General features: G+C 46.7%; 1 protein-coding gene and 1 pseudogene across 7 annotated transcripts in view; both read left to right on the top strand.

Moving 5' to 3' along the window:
* Nucleotides 1-13960, top strand: part of LOC115802470 (centrosomal protein of 78 kDa-like) — a 42978-nt gene that overhangs the window by 13708 nt on the left and 15310 nt on the right. For 2 of the 7 annotated variants that reach the window (XM_089920511.1, XM_089920512.1), the window contains exons 2-3: nucleotides 2000-2034; nucleotides 2438-2535. In XM_089920511.1, coding sequence (XP_089776637.1) covers nucleotides 2000-2034; nucleotides 2438-2535 — 133 coding nt within the window. Of the gene's footprint in view, nucleotides 1-71; nucleotides 119-1999; nucleotides 2035-2437; nucleotides 2536-3755; nucleotides 5778-13960 lie in introns of those variants that run through there. The other 5 variants (XR_016394901.1, XR_016394900.1, XR_016394899.1 and 2 more) reach the window with 5 other exon arrangements.
* LOC115802498 (U6 spliceosomal RNA) lies at nucleotides 7432-7521 on the top strand (annotated as a pseudogene).

Here is a 13960-nt window from a genome sequence, read left to right as displayed (position 1 = left end):
CACCTCCCCTGGTCGCCCCCATCACTGGAGCGGGGAGGGACGGCTCTGAACCGTGTCCCGTTGTCTTTCAGGACGTTTAAACCCACGATGCCGCTCACGAAATCATTGAGACCATCCAGTGAGTGTGGCGCCTGCTGGCGCGGGGCCTCGGGGTGGGCTAGTCCTGAGTTCCCAGCAGCCCCCCAGCCGTGCAGTCCCCCATTCCTCCATGCTGATCCGCGTCAGCATCGTCAGCATCGAGGAGGCTTGGGAAGCGGGGCTGTGGGGTCAGGGGTCAAGTCCTCTGAGTGTGACCCAGGACAGGTCTTGGTGCTTCGTGAGCTGGCTTCCTGTGGAAGAGGCTGGAAATCCTGAGTGGCCAGCTTCCCGAGGGACCCCTCCCCTCTCCCCTCATCACCTTGGTTTACTCTTCTCCCGTGGGGTTTGGTGTGACCTTTGGGTTTGGGCCGCTCTTCCCTCTGTGAGCCTGCCCTGTGCTGTGCAGAGGAGGCCGGGTGCCTGGGAGGCTGACCCGGGCGAGATCTGGGAGGCGGGCCGCCTGCTGTGTTCTAGCGGGCTGTCTCCTCACGTGGGACCTGAGGGTCTGCGACAGCCTCCAGAGTGCCCTCGGGGGCCCATGCGCAGAATCCTGCGACCGCTCTTGGCTTTAGAATGTTCCACATGTGTGACCGTAGCCCTGGCATCTCGCTGCATTGTGCCTTAAAATCCTTAGCTGTGTAGCCACTGCCTGGGCCACATGCCATTATATCTGCTTGCACCTGGGGCGGCCGGGCTGGCAGCAGCACAAAAGGCTGTTTGGTACATAAGGGTGGTGCTCCCCCCTCTCCGTCCTGTTCTTCCTGCGAGAGGCGAGCATGTATCAGTTTCTTCTGTATTGTTTCAAATTATATGTATGTATATATTACAGTAGTATATTAGTATAAAATCTATCATAGGGTTCTCCAGAGAAACAGACCCAGTGATGTCTGTGTGTATGAGATTAATTTAAGCAGCTGAGTCACACGACTTCAGGCTGGCCAGTCTGAAATATGCAGGACAGGCCAAGAGAGGCAGACCCAGGGAAGGGTTGATGTTGTAGCTCAAGTCTAAAGGCAGTCTGGAGGCAGAATTTTATATATACACATACAGATTAATTTCATATAATATAGTACAGAGGGGTCCTGTGTAGTTTACCCAACTTTCTCCAATGGTGACGTCACACATAACCGTAATAGCAAAACCAGAAAATGGACATCAGCATAATCTACAGACTTTATTCACTGTGCATGTGTGGTCACACGTATGCACGCATGCATTCTTGTAACCTCCACCTCAGACGACATAGATTGGTTTCATCACGACAATATTTTTTATCCCTCTTAAATACATAAATACAGGTATCCTGGAGATGGCAAGTGTTGTGAACTTAGGGAAGTAGTGTACTAAGGTATTCATCAGAGAAGAGCTGGTGTCCAGTCTAGGTTGTCATCATCATTTTCTGATGTGAATCCCAAATTACTCCTTTGGTTTTTTTCTAGTGTTAACAAATCCCTGACATGAGGTGGATCTTTGACTTTACGTAGCATCACTAGATGACCTGTAGTGCGCAGACGTGTGCTGGGCCAGCTCCTGGGCCTCTCTTTGTTTTGAGCGTGGTGGGACATCAACACCAGACTGAAGGTTGCCCAGATCACCCCCAAACCCTGTTTTTAACCACATCAAATGTATTTATTTAATACTTTGACTCACGCTTTTTTGTGTGTGTGGTACGTGGGCCTCTCACTGATGTGGCCTCTCCCGTTGTGGAGCACAGGCTCCGGACGCACAGGCTCAGCAGCCATGGCTCACGGGCCCAGCCTCTCCGCGGCATGTGGGATCTTCCCAGACCGGGGCACGAACCCACGTCCCCTGCATCGGCATGTGGACTCTCAACCACTGCGCCACCAGGGAAGCCCTTTGCTTTTGGTTTTGATATTCTTTTGAAATATTGTTTTTCTCTTTTTCCCTTCTCTCCACATAGGAGGAAAAGAGACGTAGAGTTACATCCAGAGAACGGTAAGAATAATAAAGCTTTTTGTTCTGTGCAATATGTAATCTTGATGACTGAAATTACTTTTCTGAAATCTTTTAAAAAGAAGAACTTTATAGTGAGTTGCCAGGGTGACCATAGATAGCTTAAGGATGCTGGGTTTGCAGTCAGGTTATTAACCTTGTGATTCAGGTAGAATTCTCTTGCAAAGAGCGAATTGGTGGCAACTGGCAGTTATCAGAACTAGATCTAAAGGTTGTATTAAATATTAAATCTTGAGGTAAGATGTGCCTTTTAGGGCTCCTGAGATGAAGATTGATTTTTTTTGGGGGGGGGTGGGTGTAGGTAGGAAGGAAGACCTTTTGAAAACTGCCTCCACGGGAGGAGTCTGTGAAAGTCATCCTTAGGGTGTGTGATTTTACTTGACAGGGTTGCTGGACCGCTCCCTGCAGAAGAACCGGGAAGAGTAAGACCAGGAACACACGTGGAAGAAGAAGAAAGAGATGATAAAGTCTGGTCACCCCCAGGTTTGTCACTTGCACTTTAATCTCAGAACCCATTTGGTTCTAGGAAGGGGGCTCAGGGTGTGGGGCAGTGTGTAGGAAGAGAATGACTTTCACTAATGATCAAAATGACCTTGGATTTAGCTAAAATGCTCTTCAAACTCATTTTTCTGCTGGTTCTCTATGTGGAAGGTGTGTTACGTGGCTCTGGTGATAGTAAATCAGTGGTAGGCCTGGAAGTCAGCTGACCTCTGCTACTTGATCAGTCAGTCACAGAGCTTCAGTCTGTCCCCTCTCCTGCCTGTCTCCTGCCCATGAGGTCTTTGTGAAGATCTCATTTTCAAACACAGTAGGTGCTAAAGTGTTCTAGTATCGTCCAGGTATAAAGTTGCATTCTTAACTGAGATCAGACCAGTTCTTTCCCCAGACCTCCAGCTCCTTTGTAAAATCAGAGTTTCAGGTTCTATGAAATACAGATGTACCCACTGAACCCCCATGGGAGGGGGTAGGAGAAGGGACTGGGGATCTGATAGTGGAAACTTTACCATTAGACAGCACTGTCCCATATGACAAAGGGCTAACATTGGTCGGGCACAGGTGGTAGAACAATATCACGTCCCTTTTGGTTTTATTAAGATGTTGCTTAGAAGTTTCAGCTCAGCAGAGGGGCAGCACCCTGGGCGGGGACTGGGCCTCCACCATCTATGGCTCCTCCCCTCCAGCACCGAGGCTAGGTACTCAGTTCCCAGCAGCCCAGAGGGCAGGAACAGAGCTCTGCCAGGCTGGCCTTCTCAGAGGGCAAGTGTAAGCAGCACAGCCAGGAATGTGAGCGACAGGCTTTGCTGGGTTGTCGGGAAGGAGGGCGACGTCTGGCTCGGCATGGCTGGAGTCAGCGCTAGCCTCCCCTCGGCCATGGGCACTGGGCCCCCGGTCTCAGGCTCACACAGGCCTCCAAAGCCCTTCCCTCGGGATGGCGCCCAGACCCTCCACCCAGCTCACCCTCCCGCCCCAAACACCAGCAGGTCAAGCACCACTCAGAGAAGGGGGCCTTTAAAGGGCTTTAGAAAATCTTAGAATTCCGGATATGGAAACTACTGTGTTTCACTTCTGGCTGAGAGCTCTGCTCCCAGAGCACAGGATGGCCCAGGGGGGCGAGATGGAAGGGTTTCGTTGTGAACCCCCCAGGCACTGCTGGCCTTTTTAGCCACATGCCTGCATTCCTTGGAAATATATTTCATTAACAGCCAAACGGAACATCCTGAGAAACGGGAGGAATTATTGGTTCGTTTCAACCCTTAGCAACACCGTGTGTGTATTTCGTCTGCTCTCTGCGATGCGCTGGAACTTAACCTTTGGGCAAAATGTGCCTCAGCTGTCCAGGGCACCCGACACACTTGGCGACTCTGCCTGACCCGTGAGTGCCCTGGGCCCCAGGGACAGGGTCCTTCCTTCCTGACCACCCCCTCGTGGGAGTGCTGAGGCTGGTCAGCCCCCAGCCCTGGGGGCTCAGCTTCCCCTCGTAAGTAACTGCGAGTCAAGCTCCCCACCGACCCCCTCCCCCCTGGTCTCCCTCCCGCCAGGGCCGCTTCGTGCGCGGTTCCGGTCGGACCCTCTTCAGGGGGTAGGTGTCGGGGAAGCCCCGAGGTGGGCCCCTTCCTGCACCCTCACGACTCGGTGCTGCTCCGGGTGGAGCCCGCGGCTGGGGGGAGAGGGGGTGGGGGTGGGCAAGAGGCGCGACGGGGGTGGGAAGGAGACGGGGCCACGGGAAGCACACCCCGGGCCGGCCGGGGCGCAGAGGCAGGAGGCGGCGAGGAGGGCCGGCGCGAAGGCCATGCCTCCGCCCCGCCCGGGCCCAAGCGGCCTTCAGACCTCCCTGCTGGCCCCTGGGCTCGGGGTGGGTGACGGGCACGCCGAAGAAGCCGTCCCGCTCGAGCCGTCCGGAGAGGCCGGCCCAGGGCTTGTGCCTGTTCCCGGCGTGGGGCGAGCACCGGGGCATGAGGGTGTGGAGCTGTCCGGCCTCAGGTCACAGGCTTTGCCTGTTGGAAGGGAGGGCTGCGATGAGGCTGTGCCGACGGGAAGGGAGGATGGAGCCGCCCACAGTCCCCGTTTGCCAGGCAGAGCTTCATCGTGGACCCTGTTGTCAGCAGCCGTGCGCAGCAGGGACACCCAGGCCTGGGGAGTCTGCGCCCCACCCAGGGCCGCTGGGTTCCTGCGTGGCAGCCCCGCCCGGCATCTCCTGCTGAGAAACCCCCGGAGACCATGCTCCTTCCCCCGAGCCCACTGCCCCGCTGCAGAGCCCAAGGGGGCTGGGGGCTTCACCCCAAACTTGAGGAAGCCACACCTGGGGGCCGGGACACAAGCGGGGGTCCCACCTTCCCCGCAGGAGCAGACCCTGCGGAGGGTCTATCTTTTGGAAATAAATTTAGACTAACAGGTTTTACACACAGAATCTTCGAGCTGGGAAAAGTCCTTTGTGTCATTCATGTAGCTTCGTAAGATTTTTGTTTTTAAATGAGGGGATGGATTTCCTTGAGCAAGAGTGAATTTCTAGGAATGGGTCCTTGGTTACCAAAGACTGTTTTCGGGAAGAAAGATGAATCTATTCTGTGAATGCCTTATAGAACTTATTCTATATTGTAGTTCTCTCTGGAAACACATGTACCGTTGAGCTTTGTAACAGCCCTTAACATCCTCAAGAGAAGCTCTCATTTCCCCATTAGTACTTGTTATAGACTGAATATTTGGGGCCCCCCAGCATTCACATGTTGACACCCTACCTCCAATGTGATGGTATTAGAAGGTGGTCTTTTGGGATTTGATGAGCTCATCGGGATGGAGCCCTCATGATGAGATTCTTATCCTTGTGAGAGTCATGAGAGAGCTGGCTTTTTCTCTCTGCTCTCTGCCCTGTGAGGACGCAATGAGAAGTGGACAGTCTGCAACCCGGAAGAGAGTCCTCACCAGAAGGCGATGATCCCGGCACCTAGATCTCAGACTTCCAGCCTCCAGGACTGAGAAATACATTTTTGTTGTTTACAAGCCCCCACCCCGCCCCGTTTATGGTACTTTGTGACAGCAGCCCAAACTGACTTAGCACTCTTTTCTTCAAGTACATCGAAGAATTTGTGGAGCCCATCCATTTTATGATACAGTTTCCCAAATAACCAATATTCTCTCTATACACTGATTTGTCAACTTTTTTATTTATCAAAATTTTTATTAAAAAAGCTTCCATATTTTTTCCTAATAAATTGTTTCCAGTCCAAGTTGTCACTGTAATGGTTCTATGATATTAATAATTTGAGCCCTAATACCCTGCTTAAAATAATCATTCGTGTTATGAATAAGTTCAGGGTTCAAATGCAAAAGTTTTAAAAGGATATACTGTGTAAAACATCTATGTCATCCCTCTGAAGGAAAGAAGGAGGGAAGAAAGGAAAGGAAGAAGGAAAAATCATTGAATTTGCCCTCAGTTTAGCTGCCATTTCATAAGGGAAGCCCTTTCCAACTCCAGACCCCCAGGCATCACAAATAAGCTCTCATGGGACCCTGTCCATAGTGCTGCATGTCATGTTTCCTGAAAAGCTGCTTCTGAGACAAGGACAGATTTTCAGGAAGTTTCTTGGGGTGTGTTTTTGGGGATAAACATAGAATTACCATATGACTCAGCAATTCCACTCCTAAATTATTGAAAACAAGCACTCAAATCTATGTACACATGTTTATAGCAGCACTACTCACAATAGAAAAATCATGGAAATAACCCAAATGTCCATCATTGGATGAATGAATAAACAAATTGTGGTATATACATACAGTGGAATAGTAATTCAGTCATAAAAAGGAATGGAGCCATTAAATATGTTACACGGCCAAAAACATTTTTTTAAGGAATGCAATACTAATACATATTACAGTGTGGATGACTCTCACGAACATCATGCTAAGTTGAAGATGCTAGACACAAAGGTCATACACTGTATGATTCCATTTATCTGAAATATCCAGAATAAGTAAATCCATAGAGAAAGAAAGCAGATTGGTGGTCTCCAGGGCCTGGTAGAGAGAGCGAAGTAGTATCTTCTCAATGGGTCCATAGTTTCCTTTTGGGATGATAAAAATGTCTGGGGGAAAAAAATTTTTAATTGGAAAATGATTGATTAAAAACAAGTCTGTGGGGCATTTCTTGTTACTGCCTTTCCCAATTTTACAGTAAATGGTCAAGTACGCAGTAAATGATCAAGTACAGCAGCCATGGTTTGAGAAAGAAATGATGACCAGGGCTCAGAACACTCACTCGGGGACGAGCGTGAGGGTCACCCCACGAAGTAAGCCATCCATTTTAGCAGAGATATTATCCAAGGATGAGGGGAATTGAGAATGGATAGCACAGGAGGGAGACGATGGCTATCAGTTGTGGCCTTGAGGCCACCTACAGTAACAGAGGCTATAGTTCGACCCATTGACCCTCCTTTCACTAGTAGTTCATCTCAACTCACCCTCTCCCCTAAAAATGATCCATGGAAACTATGAAAGAGTTGTTTCCAGAACTTATGCAAAGACATTGATCCAAGTAAAGGCAACAAAAACAAAAGTAAACAAGTGGGGCTACATCCAACTAAAAAGCACAACAAAGGAAACCAACAACAAAATGAAAACGCAGCCTACCAAATGGGAGAAAATTTTTACCAATCATATATCCTATAAGGGGTTAGTATTCAAATTATATGAAGAACTCATACAAAAAAATAGAAAAAATATCCAACAAAAAAATGGGCAGAGGATCTGAATAGACATTTTTACAAAGAAGATACAGAGATAGTTAAAAAGGCACCTAAAATCACTAATCAGCAGAGAAATCAAACCACAGAGATGTCACCTCATTCATGTTGGAATGGCTAATATCAAAAAGACGGGAACGTGCTCACTTCGGCAGCACATATACTAAAATTGGAACGATACAGAGAAGATTAGCATGGCCCCTGCGCAAGGATGACATGCAAATTCGTGCAGCCGCATAGCACAGGGAGATCAGCTCGGTGCTTTGTGACCACTTAGAGGGGTGGGATAGGGAGGGTGGGAGGGTGGGAGACTCAAGAGGGAAGAGATATGGGAACATATGTATATGTATAACTGAGTCACTTTGTTATAAAGCAGAAACTAACACACCATTGTAAAGCAATTATATTCCAATAAAGATGTTAAAAAAAAAACAGACAGGAACTAACAAGTGTTGGCAAGGGTGTGGAGGAAAGGGAAGCCTTGGACACTGTTGGTAGGAATGTAAATTGTTGCATCCAGTATGGAAAACAGTATGGAGGTCCTCAAAAATTTAAAAATAGAACTATCATACGATCCAGCAATTCCACTAGTTGGTATTTGTATGAAGGAAACAAACTATTCAAAATGAAATCTGTACCCCCATATTCATTGCAGCATTATTTACAGTAGCCAACACTTGGAAACCCCTGTGTTCATCGATGGATAAATGGATAAAGGACATTTGGCATATATATATGCCAAATTATTTTTATATATATATATAATTCAGCCATGAGAAAGAAGCAAATCCTGCCATTTGTGACAACATGAATGGACCATCAGGGTGTTATGCTAGGTAAAATATATCGGACAGAGAAAGAAAAATCCTGTATGATCTCACTTTATGTGGAATTTTTAAAACTCATAGAGGCAGGGCGTGGAGGGTGGGTTAAATGGGTAAAGGTCAATATGTACAAACTGCCAGTGATAAATAAGTCCTGGGGATGTGACTGTAGTTAATAATACCATATTGCATATTTAAAATTTGCTAAGAGAGTAGATCTTAAAAATCCTCATCATAAGAAAAAAAGATTTCTACCATGTATGGTAATGGATGTTAACTAGACGTACTGTGGTGATCATTTTTTTAATTGAAGTATAGTTGATTTACAGTATTATATTGTAATAACAATATATTAGAACCCAATGATTCAATATTTTTATAGATTATACTCCATTTAAAGTTATTATAAAACATTGGCTATCATAGCTTATTTTATGCATAGTAGTTTGTGCCTCTTCATCCCCTCCCCTCCCCCTATCTTGCCCCTCCCCCCTTCCCTCTACCCACTGGTAACCACTGCTTTGATGTCTACATCTGTGCATTCATTTCCTTTCTGTTACATTTATTGTTTATTTTTTAGATTCCACATGCGAGCCGTATTTGTCTTTCTCTGTTTGACTTATTTCACTAAGCATAATAGTGTTGCAGCAAAAATAGAAATGAAGTTTTTCCTCTCCTGAAAATAAGGAAAGTAAAGGGGACAGTGAACAGGCTAGAGAAGACACATAAACTGGCCTGAAAGGGTTAATCGATCCTAGTTTTATTTAAACTGTTACTAATCTGCAGTGTCTGTAACTAGATGTATGTTTCACAAAGCTAAATTACATCCTGTTTCTATCACTCCCTAGCTGTCAATGTAAATTACATCCTGCATCTGGTGCTTAAGCTCCCTGCACTGTCTTGTAGCAAATCACCCTGTGTAGCTGTTTGCATTTCAGGAAGCAGATGGCAGGCAGATAAGGCAGAGGCAAATGAACCCAATTACCGGTCCGCTCTACCCAGTTACCGGACTGCCTGACGCCAGCGATGCCGGTTTTGAAATAATGCAAGAAGAAGAATGCAGGACCTTTACCACTTTGACCCTGATTACCACTCCCTGGACTGTGATGGCCGCCCGAGGGGCCGGGAGGCCAGCCGGGGCTTCCAGGCGTGTGTGGGCATCATGTGTGCAGCCAGCATCCCCGAGGCCTCGCTTGGCTCATCATCACTGAGTGAAGGTGCGCCGCGACAGCGCGGCTGACTTTCTTCTGGCGCTGTGAGGACCTGTGTGCATTGCAGGATTCGGTGCCTCTGCCCGCCGTGGGCGCCTCCCTGCGGGAGGGCCTGCTGGACTTCAACGGGCACCGCCTGCGCGGGGTGGACGGGGCGCCGCCCCTGAGCACCCTCTGCCCCCGATCTGTATCCAGAGCTTCTTCGAGCCATGGCTTGGCGAGACGGGTTTGTACTTTCCGCTTCCAGGGGCTCTCGTGTCGGCGCTGCGAAGCGGAGTTTTAGATGGTACAAGGTGGAGGGTGGGCACTAGAACCGGTGCCCAGTGCCCGGGTGTGCGTGCACTAGACGGGGCGTGCGGCCTACGACTCCTGCCGGCTCGGTGACCCCGGCCGAGTGCCTTAAGGCTTCTAGGTCTCTGTTCTCATCTGTAGCATGGGCTTCACAGGACCCACTCTCTGTGGCGGTTACAAAGTCACACTCTGTTAATGCTTGTAGACTCTACAATGTAGAACACTTAGCACAGTTTGGAGCATGGTTCATTGTTCCACAGATATTACCTGGCCTGTTGAATGACTTTGCCTGGTACACGCCAAAGCGATTAGGAAATTGATATATACCAGCTTCATTTCCTTTTCATTAAAACAGGGCTCAGGAAAAAAAAAATTTTTTTCAATAGTCCTATCATATAATGGAAAGAGCACTGGTGTGAAGGCAGCTTAGGGTTTGAATTCCAGAGTTTATGCTCTCCGTGGCCTGGGCAGGTTTCTTTTGCATTACAATCCCCACACTTATAAAATGACATTAAAAACCACCCTTTCTGTGGGTTCTTAGAATTAATTACGCAGGTTATGTGTGTAAAGTATCCTGGCACTTGAATGAGTGGTCAGAACCAAGGGCTGCTGGAGAGGATGCTTCTGCCCTAGGTAATCTCCCCTTCTACTGGGCGGCAAGTAAACATAAGCACAGTAGTCCGTGCTCTGGAAGAAATGGGTTCTGGTGCTACAGAGCACAGAATCTTGTTTTTTTAATTTAATTTTTATTTTATATTGGAGCATAGTTGATTTACAATATTGTGTTAGTTTCAGGTGTACAGCAAAGTGATTCCGTTATACATATATCCATTCTTTTTCAGATTCTTTTCCCATACAGGTTGTTACAGGATATGGAGTAGAGTTCCTTGTGCTATGCAGTAGGTCCTTGTTGATTATTTATTTTATATAGAGTCGTGTGTATATGTTAATCCCAAACTCCTAATGTATCCCTCCCCACTACCTTTCCCCTTTGCAGAGCACAGAATCTTGGAAGGGAAAGTTCAGGGTAGGCTTCTTGGAGGAGGTGCCATCCTTTCTAAGGATATGTAGAAGCTCCTGGGGTGGCAGGAGGGAGCAGTGTGTGTCAGAGTTGGAGAAATATAAGAAAATATGGCAAAACTAAGATACAGGACTGGAACTCAGGGTTTGGGAAAGAAATGAGAGTTGATACTGGAAACCTAGTGGGGCCCAACAGAAAGGGGCCTTGTTTGTCCTGTCAGAAGTTTAGATGTTTACCCTGAAGGCTGTGGGAAACCCTAAAGAACAGTGAGATGGACTTCTGGCTTAGAGACTCACTCAGACCTCCATGTGGAAGGCACTTGATTGGGTGCAGGGTGAATTGTAATCTAAGGGTCCCACTTAAGTTATAAAAGCTTGAACTGGATTTTGCAGATCCGAGAGAGAATGGGTGGGGCCTGGTGACCAGTTAGAAAAGGAAGGGCAGCAAGTGTGGGTGACAGTTTACAGCTGCACCTTTTTGTGAGATACAGAGCACAGTAGGAAGGGATTGGGGGTGGGGAGAGGATCTTACTTCATCTTCAGTGCTTTAGAGGGGCCTGGTAGATGGGTCTGGGCCCAAGGTACAGATCTGGGCTTTTTGGGAGGACAGGTATTTGCAGGCATTGGGGATACTTAGGTTACCCACAAGAAGAGCCAAAGAATCATAGGTCTGAGGGCTTTTTAAGTGGGTATATTGAGGATGTTTATAAGCTGAAGGAAAGTAGCCAGCAGAGAAAGGGTGTTAAGATCTAGGAGAGGAAATGATTGTTCATTTGTTTTCAAAAAGCTGAATACTTATCGTGAGCCTGGCCCTTTTCTAGGATCTGGGGTTCACACCATGTGTTATCTCTTCTGCAAGGACAGTTCAACTCATCCCCTGGTGAAGAGAAATCAGATTTTTCTTTGCATCCCATTCAGGTGTAGGAACTGTTCCGTACCTCTGAAGGGACTTTACTTAACCAGAGTAATAAGTTAGAAATCAAAAGAAATTAGAGCTGGACGGGACCTTAAAGGCCACTGTACTTAATTTTGCCTAATATTTTACATTGATTGTAAGAAAAATTTATTGCAGAGCCCATTCTCTTCAGAGTTCCTTCACTGAACTTTCTTCATGTCTTGCATCCAGGGGGGCTAGCTTGTAGATTTTGGCCTGCTCCTAAATTTGCTTCTTCATCCACATTGCATTTTGCCCAGACTATGGCAGAAGCTCCTGGGTGGTTTCACGGCCCCTGGACTCAGTTCCTCTAAATTCATCTGCCTACTGTGGTTGAGTGATCTTCTAACATGAAAAGATACGCCTAAAATAATGCTGCTAATGGCTTGCCCACACAGAGTTAGTGCATACTAGCCGCCCAGCGTGTGCTCTGCCCAGAGGCGTGTAGTCTGAACTGTGCTCTACCAAGCCTCCTGGGGCTCTTTGGCCCTGAGGAAGGGGAGCTTTTTGTGATCACTCCCTTTATCGAACTGGTCCTTCAGCAGCAGGGTGCCTTTTGCTAATCAGCGGAGGCACCCTTACTCAGCCAGTGGTAGCCCCGGGCCTCATCACCTGTGGGATACAAGCCATGCTCTCTCCCAGGCTTGATTCGACCAACATCTCTATTTTCTGTCCCTTCTCACACTTGGACCCCTGGCCTTTAGTCATCCCCACCTGCAGTATTTACAGTGCCCAGCAGGAGTCAGGCTTGAGTGTCTTTGCACAGGTGCTCACTCTGCAGTTAATGCACCTCCTCCTCCAACTCTGCATAGCCTCATCTTTCTCGATTGTACTTCAGGGTTATCATGAAGCTGTCACTTAGACATAACTTTTTGCCTCCATAGGAACCTCTGTGCATAAAGGTTATGGTTCTTTATCTCATGTGATTGAAATTTTGAGTTTATACATGTCCCTCCTTAATGAGGCTTTAAGGGCAGGAGTCGTTTCTAATCCTTAGCACAGAGCAGATGCTTTTTTTTCTTTTTAGATGCTTTTTAACGGTGATAAATGTATGGTTTAAATCACTCATTTTACAATAATTTTGCTTTAGGTTCTGACAGAAATAAAGTTTCCAGAAGTTGTGTTCCTGCAATAAGAAATAAAGATGTGACCTTCCAGTTGTGTAAAGCTCTTAGACGCTGTGTAAGTGCGTCGGGTGCGCTAAGGAACCTGGAGCTAAGTGGGCTAGTTGTGAGAGAGAGAGACGTAACTATGTTAACAAAGGTAAGCCTTCATTGTGTCCTGCCAACATTTGATAGTTGCTTTTGGGGCAAACTAAAGGGGTAAAATTTTAGACTGTTCCTCCCCATTAAAGGGATTGAATAAATCGGCCACTTTGGGGCACCTGTGTCTTGTGAATTGTCCAATTGGAGATGGAGGTTTAGAAAGTGAGTTTCAGTCTTGTTTAAGTCTCTTCCCATCAGACTGGTCTCATGATTTCCTACACACCATGTTACTTCCTGTCTACCTTTTCTTGGTGTTGTTCATGCCTGGATTGTCTCCTGTACCTGCTCAAACCTTGGTCCATTCTCATTTGTACCATGGATATTGGTATGGATACATGTACCATGGATACATGTCATGCTGGGTATTGTCAGAATTAATATTACTTAAGTTTGTGTTAAGCCACAAACCACATGTTTTGTATATTTTCTGTTTTTTGTGTTTGTTTATATTTTTATGGTTTCTCTTCAAGAAATATTACGGGAAGGGAAATAGCAAGATGTAAAGAGCAAAAAAGTCATCATGATCTTTAAATTGTTAGAACATGTATCTACAATCATAATTATAATGCACTGTGGTATGTGTTAAAATAGGAAATATATGTAATGTCCTGTAGGAGCAGCAAATTCAGTGGTGTTGGTGAGGGTGTGTCATGGAAGTAATCACAAAGCAGGTGACTCTTGATTGGGGTCCTGAAACAGTGTGTGTTCCCTGTGTCCAGTAGTGGTCTGGAGGGGTCAAGAAGCCTGCCTTTCAATTTGAGGGAACAGAGGGTTTGAGGTCCTCTCTCTTCTATTGCTCTAGTATACTGCATAACAGCTAATAAAATACTGGGTTTATAGTTGACATTTAAGTCGCTGATTGATCATCAAGATTGGCATGTATCATTGGAAATGAAAATCGGAAGAGTCTTATGCTTTTTAGGTTTTTCTTTTTTTTCCCTTTGTCTCAAAAGTATGTAGTACTTTACTGAGTGGTTGGGAATAAAGTTTGCAGTATTCAGTGTATTCAATTTTAGTACCTAAATAGAATTAAACTGTTGCTGTAAACTGGAATAACACTTTGTTACTGACAAGTTTTAGAATGCATCAGCTCATCAATTACCTGTTTGGGAAGATTGCAGTT

This window comes from Delphinapterus leucas, chromosome 11 (assembly GCF_059928025.1).
Source record: "Delphinapterus leucas isolate spDelLeu-1000000601 "Yukka" chromosome 11, BTC_Dleu_Yukka2, whole genome shotgun sequence".
NCBI lineage: Eukaryota > Metazoa > Chordata > Mammalia > Artiodactyla > Monodontidae > Delphinapterus > Delphinapterus leucas.
Note: the sequence above shows the minus strand (reverse complement) of the source record. Positions and strands in the feature narration are given on the sequence as shown.